Source organism: Ceratotherium simum, chromosome 3, assembly GCF_057802395.1.
Source record: "Ceratotherium simum simum isolate JZ-2026a chromosome 3, ASM5780239v1, whole genome shotgun sequence".
Classification (NCBI taxonomy): domain Eukaryota; kingdom Metazoa; phylum Chordata; class Mammalia; order Perissodactyla; family Rhinocerotidae; genus Ceratotherium; species Ceratotherium simum.
In genome coordinates, this window is record NC_141902.1 from 69023141 (window position 1) to 69038029 (window position 14889).

General features: G+C 35.2%; 1 protein-coding gene across 7 annotated transcripts in view; it reads left to right on the forward strand.

Moving 5' to 3' along the window:
* The window catches only part of SCAPER (S-phase cyclin A associated protein in the ER), a 439244-nt gene that overhangs the window by 107334 nt on the left and 317021 nt on the right, over positions 1 to 14889 (forward strand). For 6 of the 7 annotated variants that reach the window (XM_014780959.2, XM_087428755.1, XM_087428754.1 and 3 more), the window contains 3 exons: positions 5083 to 5345; positions 8759 to 8995; positions 14613 to 14783. In XM_014780959.2, the coding sequence (XP_014636445.1) occupies positions 5083 to 5345; positions 8759 to 8995; positions 14613 to 14783 (671 nt within the window). The remainder of the gene's footprint in view (positions 1 to 5082; positions 5346 to 8758; positions 8996 to 14612; positions 14784 to 14889) is intronic. The other variant, XM_087428756.1, reaches the window with a different exon arrangement.

Sequence of the window (14889 nt, forward strand, 5' to 3'; positions counted from 1 at the left end):
GTGGTTTTTGCAGAATTGGTCCATTTATTCTATATTGTTAAATTTATGAGCATAGTTTCTTGATACTCCCTTCTCATACTTTTAATGGCTGCAAGATCTGTAGTGATGTCCCTGTTTCATTCCTGATGTGATTTGGGTCTTCTCTCTTTTTGTCTTTGTCAGTCTTGCTTGGAGGTTTAACAATTTGGATTTTTAGAAAGAACCAGGTTTTTATTTCATTGATTTTCCTATTTTCAATTTCATTGATTTCTTCTCTTGTCTTTATTATTTTCCTTCCTTTTGCTTTCTTTGGGTTTATTTTCCTCTTCTTTTGCTGGTTTCTTGAGGTAGAAACTTAGGTGATTGCTTTGCGACTTTTTTTACTGTAAATATTTGATGCTGTAAATTTCCCTCATAGTACTGCTTTAGCTGCATCCCATGTATTTTGATGTGTTATATTTTCATTTTAATTCATTGCTGTGTATTTAAAAAACAGTTTCTGAGACTTCCTCTTTGACCTATGGACTATTTAGAAATGTATTGTTTAATTTTTAAGTGTTTGGAGATTTTCCTGTTGTCTATTTGTTTTTTATTTGCTTCCATTATGGTCAGAGAACATACTGTGTATGATTTCAGTTACTTTATATTTGTTGACGTTTATTTTGTAGCCTGGAATATGGTCTGTCATGCTGAATGTTAGGGAGGCATTTGAAAAAACTATTTTACTGTTGCTGAATAAGCTGTTCTGTATATGCTGTTACATTCTGTAGGTTGACTGGAATGTCCAGGTCTTCTATATCCTTGCTGATTTTCTGTCGAGCAGTTCTGTCAGTTCTTGAGAGGGATTTAGAGGTCCTCAGCTGTAATTGTGTGTGCTTCTCTTTTTCCTTTCAGCCTTATCAGTTTTTTCTTTGTGTATCTTGATTCTCTGTTGTTTGGTATGTACATGTTTAGAAATGTATGTTTCATTGTGGAATGGTTTTATCATTATATAATGTATCTTGTTGTCTTTAGTGATTTTCTTTGCTCTGAACTCTACTTTATTTGATATTAATATAACCACTCCTGCTTTCCTTATTAATGTTTGCATAGTGTATCTTTTTCTATCCTTTTACTTTGAACCTAACTATGTCTTTGTATTTGAGTTTCTTGTAGATAACTTATAGTTCAATTATGTTTTTAAATATACTGTGCCAGTCTCTGTTAAACAATTTGGTATATTTAGACCATTTATATTTAAGGAAATTATTGATATGTTAGGGCATAAGTCTGTCATTTTATTATTTTTATGTTTCTCTCTCCACTGTTTCTCTTTTCTTTTCTTTTTTTTTTTTTTTTGTGAGGGAGATCAGCCCTGAGCTAACATCCATGCTAATCCTCCTCTTTTTGCTGAGGAAGACCGGCTCTGAGATAACATCTATTGCCAATTCTCCTCTCTTTTTTTCCCCCCAAAGCCCCAGTAGATAGTTGTATGTCATAGCTGCACATCCTTCTAGTTGCTGTACGTGGGATGCGGCCTCAGCATGGCTGGAGAAGCGGTGCGTGGGTGCGCGCCCGGGATGCGAACCTGGGCCGCCGGCAGCGGAGCGCGTGCGCTTAACCGCTAAGCCACGGGGCTGGCCCTGTTTCTCTTTTCTTTCCTTCTTGTGGATAACTTGAACATTTTTTATGATTCTCTTTTGATTTATTTATAGTGTTTTGGAGTATATTTATTTGTATAGTCTTCTTATTTGTTGCCCTAGGTAGTACATTATACATATGTAAGTTATAGTCTACTGATTTTGGTATTTACCACTGTGAGCAAAACGTAGAAAACTTCTAATTGGTTTCCTTCATTCTCTGTACTTTTTTTTTTTTTTGTGAGGAAGATCAGCCCTGAGCTAACATCCATGTCAATCCTCCTCTTTTTTTTTTGCTGAGGAAGACTGGCCCTGAGCTAACATCTGTGCCCATCTTCCTTTATGTGGGATGCTGCCACAGCATGGCCTGACAAGCAATGCATCGATGTGTGCCTGGGATCCGAACCTGGGCCGCCAGCAGCGGAGCACATGCACTTAACCGCTACGCCATGGGGCCGGCCCTTCTCTGTACTTTTTAAACATAATTGTCTTAAATATATTGAGCTCTACATCAAATACTATTATAATTTTTGTTTCATTGTCAAATATGATTCAAAAAACTCATGAGAAGGGTAGTTTATTATATTTACCTCTTTTTACCCATTCCTACTTTTTTAAATTTTTAAAAAAACTTGTTTAAATTTTTTTTTTCAAAAACCTATTTTGATTTTTTAAACTTTCTTTTCTTATTATTTCATTTCTCTTCAGGGAACTTCCTTTAGCCATTCTTTAAGGGCGGGTTTGCCAGTGACACATTATCTTAGTTTTTCCTTCTTCTGAGAATGCCTTTATTTACCCTTTGTTCCTTAAAGATATTTTCACTAGATATAGAATTTGCAATTGATGGTTCTTTCAGTCCTTGAAAAATGTACCACTTCCTCCTGGTTTCCGGTGTTTCAGATGAGAAATCTACTGTTGTTAGAATTGATGTCCTCTTTAGATAATATATCTTTTCTCTATGGCTGCTTTCGAGAATTTTTCTTTGTTTTTAGTTTTCAGAGGTTTAATTATGATGTGTCTTAGCATGGATTTATTTGGATTTATTTCTTAGTTTCTTGAATCTGTAGTTTTATGTCTTTCACTAAGTTTAGTAAGTTTTCAGCCATTCTTTCTTCAAATACTTGTTCAGTCCTACACTCTCTCTCCTCTCCTGGGACTCTGATGACACAAATGTTACCTCTTTCATTGGTGGCCCACAGGTTCCTGAAACTCTGGTCTTGGTCCCTGTGACACCTTTCCAGCAAAATTGAATCACCAACTTTCACCACTTCCTTGTCTCCTACTGGTGGTGTAGGCTCAACTTTCCGCTGGGCCCCACTGACACAAGGAATGGGCAAAGTGAAAGGAGGACTGACTCACACGTCTTGTTTCTGTAGGGTGGGGTGGGGTCTTAGCTCCCTGCTGGGTCCTCCTGACATCATGGCAAGGGGAAAAGGGATCCAAGTGCCAAGTAAATCTGCCTGCCACCACTTTGTTCTGCTGCATTGATGCTGATAAGGGTGGAAGCTCAGCTTTCTACAGGGACCTGCTGACACTGGAGGAGGGGGAGAATAGAATATTGACTAGTCCTATTTCATATTGTGTCTTTGATGCTGAATGGAGATGGAGGCTGTGTTCACCATTGGGCCCTGCTGACACTGTGTATAGGAAGGACCAATGTCTACCAGTTCTGACTCACACTGCCTCATTCAGTTTCATTGCTGCTCAGTGGGTATGGAGGTTCAACTTCCCACTGGGCCACACTCTGACGCTAAGAGTGGGGGAAAGTGGAATGCTGAGTAATTCCAATTCCCACTGCCTTGTTTAGTCTCATTAATGCCAATTGGAGGCGGAGGCTCAGCTCGCCATTTGACTTTGCTGACACTACTTTGATGGGGGAATTAGACCACCATCTGCTTCTGCTAGCTGGCCAATGGAAGTTCAGCTCCCTTCTTACCCTTATTGAAACCATGGGGAGTGAGGTTTCCACTGATGTTTGGCTGGATTATAGTGAATGTTGCCAAAAGGATTTTCTGTTTTGGTAGGCCATCCTTTTCCCTGTCCTTTGGCTTGGCAAAACAGGTTTTGCTGATGCCTATTTTGTCTGTGCCTGTTGGTCCTTCTGGGTTGGAGGTTTGCACAACGTCCTGTCTGGAATATATAGGAAGCAATAAGGAAACCTAAGGAATTCACTGCTCTACTGCTTATCAAGTCCCAGGATCCCTAGGCAGTCCACCTACTTCTTTCTCTCTCTTAAAGTCTTATTTTGTGTGTTTTGTCCAGGGTTTTTAGTGGGTTTTTTTTTTTTTTTTGGTGAGGAAGATTGGCCCTGAGGTAATATCTGTTGCCAGTCTTCCTCTTTTTGTGTGAGGAAGATTGTCACTGAGCTAACATCTATGCCAATCTTCCTCTATTTTGTGTGTGGGATGCTGCCACAGCATGGCTTATTGAGCAGTGTGTAGGTCCACCCCCAGGATCCAAACCTGCGAACCCCGGGCTACCGAAGTAGAGCGTGTGAACTTAATCACTACACTACTGGGCCGGCCCGAGGGTTTTTAGTTGTAAGGAAGAGGACCTGGATGTGAAGGTGGGGCTGCTCCTTCTTGTCCAGAACTGCAAGTCTTTGTATTAATTTTGAAAGACTACAATTAGCCTATAAAATTTTAAAATTGTGGCTATATACATCACTATATACATCTATAACTCAGGTTGTGACATTTTGAAACATTTTAGTGGAAGATTCTTATGTATTTTAAGCTAGTTTGTTGTGTGACGTTGAACACAGGTCATCAATTTCCTTGTTTGTGTGGTGAAATATTGGACTGGATTTTCTAGGATTCCTTCAATTAACATTCTGTAATCTTAGGATCCTTGAAATGTTTTTTTTAAAGTCAAGGTGTGTTATTAGTACTGGGATAGAGGAAAGAACTTGGACTTTAGAGCTAGGCCTATGTTTTGATTCTGAAAGATAGGGAGGCATTTTTTACATAGTCATTGGGGGCATGGACACCAAAACCAATTTACCTGGACTTGCATCTGGGCTTTACCTTTACTAGGTGTGTGACTTTAGGCAAATTACTTAACCTCTCTTTGTCTCAGTTTCCTCATTGATAAAATGGGGATGATAGTATTGATCTTACAGAGTTGTTGTGAAGTTAAGAGTTGTTATATGTAAAGCACTTAGAACAGTGCTAGTATAGTATAGTAGTATACAGTATATAAATGTTTATTATTACTTTTTGACTGTGTCAGTCTTAATGTGAATCTCAGTTTTGTCATTTGTAAAATAGGGATAATTATTCCTACCCCATAGTGTAGTTGTAGAGATTAGAGATTATATATATACACACACATGCGATACACCTTGTATAGTAATTAGTGTCATGTTTGTATATTAGTTAAATTTAATGGGAATTAGGTTGGAAAATGTTTTAATTTTATATGTTTTTGAAAATTTTTATTACCTAAAGAAATCTTAATTTATTTTCTTCCTTCAATTGCGTAGAACGGAAAGATGCCGAAGGATGGGAGACTGTTCAGAGAGGAAGGCCTGTTCGTTCACGATCAACAGCAGTGATGCCAAAAGTTTCATTAGCAACGGAAGCATTAATGTCAAAGGATGACAGTGATAAAGAAAATGTGCGTCTTTTACCTGATGAAAGCATACAGAAAAGTGAATTTGTTGGAGATGGACCTTCTAATATTATAGAATCTCGGCCCAAAGGCTCATTCCAGTCTTGGGACCATCCTCTTGCCGAAAGAACCCAGGTAGTACATTCTGAAAATCCTTTTACTGCCTTTTTATAAGGGATATGTGTATGCTGGAATGTCTTATTTTTCTGCCTCATTTTTAACTTTTTGCTGTGGAAAATTTCAGATCTACAAAAAAATTATAAGAATAGAACAATGAACCCTCCTATACCATTACCTAGATTCACAGATTAACATTTTGCCACATTTTTTTTCCTCTGTGTATTTACATGTCACACACACATATTGTATGCTAAACATTTGAGAGTAATGTGCAGGCATTCTTACCATTCACCTTTAAATACTATAGCACATATCTCTAAAGAACGAAGAAATTCTTTTACATGACCACATTATAATTATAAAATTTAGAGAATTTGACATTTATATAATATTATCTAATTTGTAATTTATATTGAAAAGTTAACAGTTGTCTAAATAATTTCTTTGTAGTGTTTCTTCCCCCGATCCAGGATCCAATGTAGAATCACACGTTATATTTGGCTTTGTTTCTTTAAGATCTTTCTCCAGGGACAGTTACTCAGCCCATTTTTGTCTTTCATGACATTAATATTTTTGAAGAATACATTGCAGATTTTTTTTTGTAGAATATCCTTCAGTTTGCTTGTTCATTATTCAGTTTAGCTTATGCATTTTTGACAGAAATAAAGTGATTGTCCTTAGCATCATATCTAGAGACATATGATATCAATTTGCCTAAGTTTGTTGTTAACTTTGATTACTTGGTTAAAGTGGTGTCCTCCTGCTTCATTTAGAGTGTTATTAAAAATGGTGATGGAAGTAAGGATCATTTTGAACTTCCTCTGCTTCTACTTCCTGAAATTCAAGTGTAGAGCAATATGCTAATATTTAATATAATCCTCTAAAGTTAATATTCCAAGTATTTCTTCGGTAGTCCATTTGAAGTTTATTTGACTTATTTGATGAAGGAATACATTTTTTTAGATAATTGTTTACATAAAGATTTATGTTCAATTAGTATAATTTTATGTAAACTAATGAAATATGAGATATTCTTTGATATGGTACAGGGACTAAGTAAAAAAGTTGTAAAATAGTTGTAACATTTCTCAGTCTAGAATAGTATCTGCTTTTTAAAATTCTCTCCTTTTACCTGTAGGATATTTATTTTTATTGGAAGCTGTACTCAACTTCCATGTTTTCCTTCTTAATGATGATAATGGCTCTTAATCCTACATTGTTCTTGATGTTCTATAAATCTTTAATGTATGTTTTATGCCCATGTGAGATTAGAATCTCCTTGTGGGCAGAATCTTATGTTACCTTTTAATTTCCCACAATATTGAGCAGAGTCCTAGACACATAGGAAGTAATGAGTACATATTTGTTGGATGTAACTTTAAGAAACTTTGTTAATGTAGGTAAACTCTGAAGAAATCACTTTTTTTTATATCACTTAACAGACGTCTAGCATTTTTGCTAGTATGTATTTTAGCTATAAAATTTAACAGTATAAAAATTATTCTGGTTTTGTATAATGAATAAACTTATATGATTTGGGGATTTCAGGAGTAAGCCATACATAGACCTTTTGAGTAATGAAACATTGCTAAAATATTTCAGTATAATATTTTATGCTGCTTGATGGTTGCCAAGCTAATAATAATATTTGTTTTCTCCACTGTCATTCTAAAAATGGAGGGGCCGGCTCCGTGGCTTGGCGGTTAAGTGCGTGCGCTCCGCTGCTGGCGGCCCGGGTTCGGATCCCGGGCGCGCACCGATGCACCGCTTCTCCGGCCATGCTGAGGCCGTGTCCCACGTACAGCAACTAGAAGGATATGCAGCTGTGACATACAACTATCTACTGGGGCTTTGGGGGGAAAAAAAAAAAAAAAAAACTTTAAAAATGTAATTAGCATATTTATATCTTTTCTTAGCATTACTTTATAGTTTAGCTTTGATTTTGTTTTATAAATGATATTGCTTTTTTAATAAACAGGGTTGACAATATTGTAAACGTCAGTAATGCTAATATAAATATTGCCAAGAAGATTATAAACTGTGGTGACTGATGTATAGATAATGTTGATAGCAATATAAACAATGTGATACAATTTAAATAATGCTTATGCTAAAATCAACACTTTGGGACACTTTAATTTCTGACCGAAAGTAGAATTTTTAAAGTAGTTTGTAAGACTTGGCCAAGTTTAATATTTAAATACGTAATTAATCAAACTGGGAGTTTATGGCCATTGCATTGTTTATCTAATGTTTATTTAAGTAGTGATGTGAGTTTTAAATTCACAATTTTAGATTTTAGTTCTTCTACTTGGAGTTCATTACTCTGAATATAATTGGGAAACATAGTACCATTCTTTCTGTACTGTGTTAGAAAGTGAAGATAAAGGCTTATTTCCATTCACTAAACCAGAAAGGTTTTTTAAAATGCATATATATTTGACCTAAGCCAATGTCGTATTTGTTTTAGATCATTTTCGCATTTCTGTTGATTATATATTAAATACTTTAAAGGAGAATGGGAAGGATTTCAAAATCTGAAGAATATGAATTGCATAATGAGACTACGTTCTCAGATATACTGTACTTTTTTATAGTGTATTTCTCTTTTATATCTCAGAATTGCTATTATGTACCCTGTGGGTCTTCATGAAAGATACTTTGAGGTTGTATTAATGTTATCTAAAGAGACCAAGTTTCATGTTTTTGAGTAAAATGCCCTCAAAGTATATATTTTGGAGAAGAGTGCCTTCATTTAATATTAGACAGTCTTCGCACAAACCATGTGAATACATGTGGTTGTTTGAGTGTAAGACAAAGTATTACACTTGTGACTAGGTTTCTTTTGTGAGACATATGAAGTACTCATCAAGAATCGGCCTTCTGGATCTGGCCCCATGCCCTAGTGGTTAAGGTCAGCACACTCTGCTTTGGTGGCCCGGGTTCACGGGTTCAGATCCTGGCCGTGGACCTACACCACTCATCAGCTATGCTGTGGCAGCAACCCACATATAAAATAGAGGAAGATTGGCACAGACGTTAGCTCAGGGCTAATCTTCCTCAAGCAAAAAAAAAAGAAGAGGAAAATTGGCAACAGATGTTAGCTCAGGGCCAATCTTCCTCAGCAAAAAAAAAAACAAAAAAGAATCAGCCTACTAAAATAAAATATAATTACAATATATAGTGCTTAATTTCTTAAAGCGCTTCAAACGGTACCCTATACATAGTAGGTGTGCACGTAAAATTTGTGGCTGCTTAATGGTTTTTTTTCTTTTCTTACACTTGAAACATACAAAAAAGATGAGTGAGTTGTTAGTCAGCTGCTGCTTCGCAGTTGGTAGCTTAAGCAGAATCAGCTTTTCTGGAGTGGAGTATTTGGTGAGTATTTTTTATTATCTCTGATTCATTCTGTAAATATGTTTTGTTAGTTCACAGTGAGTACATTGGATGATGTCAAAAACTCTGGCAACAGTTTCTTAGAAGACAGTTCTGTGCAAACTCCTGAAATACCTGCTGTTCACATTGATACAGAGTGTGTTTCAGTTACTCAGCAAGCTGACACACCTCCTTTGCAAACAAATGAAGATAAATTTTCAGCAGAGAAAGCAAAGATAGAAAGTGAAATGGACCCTTCAGATATTTCAAATGTGAGTGCTGCTAACTTGGTAAGAACAACTTATCTGAATTCTGAGTAAATATATTTGAGGAAAAAACCCTAATAACAATAAATTATATTGTGTATTAGTTTACATTTTACAAAGCATTTTTTTACAAAGTATTTTGTTATTTCGTTTTAATATTTTATTCTAATAGCAGCCTTTTGATATAAAATTAAGATTCTTCTTGTTTTGTAGAGAGAGAAAAATGAAACTGTGAGTTAAATAACTTGCTTAAAACCATTTAGTTGGTGTGTGATTTGATGAAATGTTCATTAGTCCAGCATTAAAAAACTAAACCAATGGCAGTAAAGTCTTCCACGCAACTGCTAGCTCTCTGATAATTGAGAAATTGTGCCTAGTTAGTTTTAAAAATTCCCTTAACAGAGTACTTTATACTGCTACTATTGTTTGCTTGGAGTTGGTCTTTATGATGACATTTATTTACTATCTCTATTGCAGAATCTTTAAAAATGCATTGATTTGGGATTGTTATACGTTTATGTTTTTGGATAACTACTTACTTCTGCTCATCTCTTCCTATTTCCCAGTTTAGTATTAAGATACTTGATCTGAGGATAATTCAGAATATAGCAGGCTAGCTTTGTTTAAAAAGTCACTTTCAAAAGAGATAGGCACATATAAAAAGTTGTTGAGAAAAATTATTCAAATTTTACTTTTTAAATGCCCACCACATATGGTAATTTCTTTCAAAACTTAATGCCTTATTATGCTGAAAGATGCTGTCAGCAAATGGTATTAGGGCGAATTATACATCTTACAGAGAGAACAATGTTAGATGTAGATGAAACTTGATAGGGGTTGTTTAAGGGAAAAATAAGAGCAATTTGTTTTTTAACTTGGGTCTTTGAGTGATGAATGTTTTTAAAGGTTGAACATAATTATGATCATATAAGTAGTGGGTTTAATGTATAGGGTAGAAATTGGTCATATTTACATTTTTTGTTTTCATAGCTAGATATCATATTACGTTATTTATTTTGCATATTGATTCTGTGAGAATCAAATTTACAAAGAGGAAAAAGATTCCATACTTAAGTAAGCATAAAATCATTATTTAAAAATTCTTCTGTCATCATTTTTATTTTTTATTTATTTTTTTTTTTGTGAGGAAGACCAGCCCTGAGCTAACATCTGATGCCAATCCTCCTCTTTTTTGCTAAGGAAGACTGGCCCTGGGCTAACATCCGTGCCCATCTTCCTCTACTTTATATGGGACGCCGCCACAGCATGGCTTGACAAGCGGTGCATCGGTGCGCGCCCGGGGATCCGAACCGGCGAACCCTGGGCCGCCGCAGCGGAGCGCGTGCACTTAACCCCTTGCGCCACCGGGCCGGGCCCTGTCATCACGGGCCCTGTCATCATTTTTATTTTAATCACATACGTAAGTTTGGGGTAAAATATTAAAAATCCATGGTTATTGAGGGTTATATTCGGAAGAAAAGAAGTTCTGCTTTAAATATGAATATTGGTATATTCTTAGAAGTCTTAGAGGAATTTTAACTAAACCAAGATTTAAAGAAAAAAAATTTTTTTCATTTGTCTTGGCAGATACTTCTGTGTGTTGTTCTAAATAAGCACCTCATTGTTTAAGTTCTAAATGGGGGGAATGCTGCGGTGATGGCAGAACTATTTTCTTTTCTTTCTCAGTACAGTGTTGCCACATAGCTGGTTAAAGGGAAGAAAATCTGTAGTTCTCTTATTTAACAGAAAACTTCAGCAAAAAATGACTATGACAGTCTTTCACTTTAAGTTCAGCTTTTGCCAACATTGTAAAAATGTACTGATATAAAACCTAGCTACCATGGATCTATTTTTTTAGATTTACTAAAAGATCAATTTTTAATGAAAATTTGGAAATTTAAAAAATAATGAGGTATGCAGATGTTTATTTTTGTTTCACAGAGTGAAAACTGCATATGGATAATTTAATCATTATTTCATCCATAATCTCTACTACTAGGTTAAAATCTTTTCAGGTCTTCAGAGACTAAATAGAAATGTTGTACTCTGGGAAAGATAAAATTGAGGGAGGAAATGGACTCATGTGAGAACTTACTTTGTGCAAAGTTAAATATTTAACTTTACAAATTTAAATTTACAAATAAATTGTAATTTATTTACAATTAAAAATAACTAATTGTTATTAGTTGTAGTGTTGGTGTGGCACTTTAACAACAGTTTCTCTAATATTCTAGGATTTATAGAGAAAAGGCTTATGATGCAAAGAAATAGTCTTTCCTCTAGACTCCCTCATCCCACTCTATTCCCCAGGGACAACCTTGTGTGTTTTGAGGGGGCAGAGTATCCAGAGGGAAGGTGGAAGGCAGAAAGGGAAGCTTTAAAAAAGATGCCAATGCCTAGGCTCCACACTAGACCAATTCAGTTATAAGCTGGGGCTCAAGCATTTGCACTTTTTAGTTCCTTTATTGAAGTATAATTGATTTTCAGTAAACTTCACCTATCTAAAATATACAAATTGGTACCTATGTTTATACCTGTGAAATCATCACTACAATCAAGAATAATGAACATATAAATTGCCCCCAAAAGTTCTCACACTCCCCTTTGTAATCCCTCCTTTCTGCCCTGTATCCCCCTTCCAGGTAATCACTATTCTGCTGTCACTATATATTAATTTGCATTTTCAGAACGTCATGTAAACGGGATTATGTAATCTTTGTTTGGCTTCTTTAACTCAGCATAATTATTTGAGATTTATCAATGTAGTTGTGTGTATTAATAGTTCATTCTTTTTATTGTCTTTAGGAATATTCTGTTGTATGCATGTGACACAATATGTTCATCCATTCAGCTGTTGACAGATATTTGTTTCCAGTTTCTTTGTTATGAATCAAGGTGCCATGGATGTTTGTTTTTGTTTTGAATATATGTTTTCATTTCTCTTGGGAAAATACCCAGGTCCATTTTGTTGATAATATTGTTCAGGTCTCCTATATTCGTGCCAATCTTTGGTACTTGTTTTATCAGTTGAGAGAAAGGTAGTGAAATCTCTGAATATAACTGTGGAACTGTTTCTTTTTTTTAAACAACTTTGAGATATAATTTACATAACATACAATTTACCCATTTAAAGCGTACAATTTTGGGCTAGCCCAGTGGTGTAGTGGCTAAGTTCGCACGCTCCACTTTGGCGGCCCAGGGTTTGCAGGTTCAAATCCCGGGCACGGACCTACACACTGCTCATCAAGCCATGCTATGCCGGTGTCCCATATACAAAATAGAGGAAGATGGGCACGGTTGTTAGCTCAAGGCTAATCTTCCTCAGCAAAAAGGAGAAGATTGGCTCCAGATGTTAGCTCAGGGCCAATCTTCCTCACCAAAAACAAAAAAAAAATAAAGGGTACAATTTAATGTTTTTTAGTGTATTCACAGAGTTTTGCATCACCATAATCAGTTTTAGAACACTTTCATCACTACAAAAAGAAACCCAGTACCCATTAACAGCCACTCTCTTTCACTCCACCATCCCAGCCCTAGACAACCATTAATCTGATTTTTGTCTCTATAGATTTGCCTGTTCTGGATGTTTCATGGAAATGGAATACAGTATGTGGTCTTTTGTGACTGGCTTCATTCACTCAGCATAGTGTTTTCAAAGTTTGTTCATGTTTTAACCTGTATCAGCACATTCATGTGTGGCTTAACAATGGGCATATGTCTTGAGGAATGTGTGGTTAGACGATTTTGTCATTGTGTGAACATCATAGAGTGTACTTACACAAACCTAGATGGTATAGCTTACTATACACACATAATACTACACACCTAGGCTATATGGTACTAATCTCATGGACTACTGTTGAATATGTGGTTCATTGTTGACTGAAACGTTGTTATGCGGTGCATACTTGTACTTCATTCCTTTTTATGGCCAAGTGATATTCCATTGTATGGATATACCACATTTTATCCATTCATCAGTTGATGAACATTTAGGTTGTTTCCCCCTTTTGGCTATTATGAATAATGATACTTTAAATATATATACACGAGTTTCTTTGTGGACATATGGTTTCATTTCTCCTGGCTGTATATCTAGGAATGGAATTGTTGGGTCATATGGTAACTTTACATTTAACCTTTTTGAGGAAGACTCGCAGACTGTTTTCCAAAGTGGCTGCACCATTTTTTATTCTCATTAGGTTTATTTTATTTTGTGATTTTATAAGGTTTTTTTTTTCTCTTTTTTAAAAATCGAAGTATAATTAGCATATAATTTTATATTAGTTTCAGGTGTACAAAATAATGATTTGATATTTGTATACGTTGTGAAATGGTCACCACAATAAGTCTAGTTAACATCTGTCATCTTACAGTTACAAAAATTTTTTTTTCTTGTGATGAGGACTTTTAAGATTTTTAGCAACTTTCAAATATGCAGTACAGTATTATTAACTGTAGTTACCATGCTATGCATTACTTCCCAACAACTTATTTATTTTATAACTGGAAGTTTGTGCCTTTTGATCCCCTTCACCCATTTCTCCCACTTCTACCCCCCTGCAGTTCTATCAGGTTTTGCTTCATGTATTTTAAAGCTCTGTTATTAAGTCCATATACATTTAGAGTTGTTTTGTCGTCTTGATGAATCAACCCTTTTATCTTTATGAAAGGACCTTCTTTATCCCTCATGATATTTTTTATTCTGAAATCTGTTGTGTCTGATTTTAATACTTCAGCTTTCTTTTGATTAGTGTTAGTGTGGTAGTTCTTTTATTGTGATCTCATTGTATTCTCATATTTAAATTAGGTTTCTTATGGGCAGCATATGGTTCAGTCTTGCTTTTTATCCAATTTGACAGTCTCTGTCTATTAATTGAGGTGTTTAGGCTATTTCCATATAATGTGGTTATTGATATGCTTCCTTTAATTTACCATCTTCCTATTTGTTTTCTCTTTGACTCATCTGTTTTTTGTCCCCTTTTTCCTCTTTTTTCTCTTCTTTTGGATTAATTATATTTTATAATTCCATCTTATCTCCTTTGTTGGCTTATTAGCCGTAAGTCTTTGTTTTGTTATTTCAGTGTTTGCTTTAGGGTTTATAGTATACATATTTAGCTTATCATAGGGATTTATGAATTAATGATTCTGATGCATATTGTTTGTATTATTTCTAATGCATATTTTTTAAGTTAGGTACGTATGTTCAGAAGGTATCATCATCATGACAGCATAAATTCTTTCTATGTTCTATTTTAGTATAATGTGCTTTTGTTTTTAGGATACTTCATCTATAACTGTTTTGAATTTGGGACTCAAATGAAATTCACACTTTGTCATTAATAATAATGCCTGTTATATACACAGTTTCTCATACACAGCAGTCTGGTAAAGAAGGGAAGTCATGGATTATTGTATTGTTTTATGGAATACACAATAGGCTCTTGGTTTTAAGAAACTTCCAAGTCACACAGCTATCACGCAGTTGAGCCTATACAGGAACCCAGGTTTTATAATTCTAGATCAATGCTATTTTTTATGTATACTTTTGAGAGTGTAATGAGAAAATAAAGAAATGATTGTTTAACTTTTCAGTCAAGTGATGATTCTTCTTTTTGTTTGTTTGTTTTTAACTTTATAGTCCATGGCAGAAGTTCTTGCTAAAAAAGAAGAGCTAGCAGATCGTCTAGAAAAGGCCAATGAAGAAGCCATTGCTAGTGCTATTGCTGAAGAGGAACAGTTAACTAGAGAAATTGAAGCGGAAGAAAACAATGATATTAACATCGAAACTGACAACGACAGCGATTTTTCTGTGAGCTTTTAGAATCTTTAACATAATTGTTCAAAAAATTATATTCGGGAATAAAATTCTTAGGGCCAGAAGGACTTGGAGTTTATCTAGTCCTGTTTAAAATTGT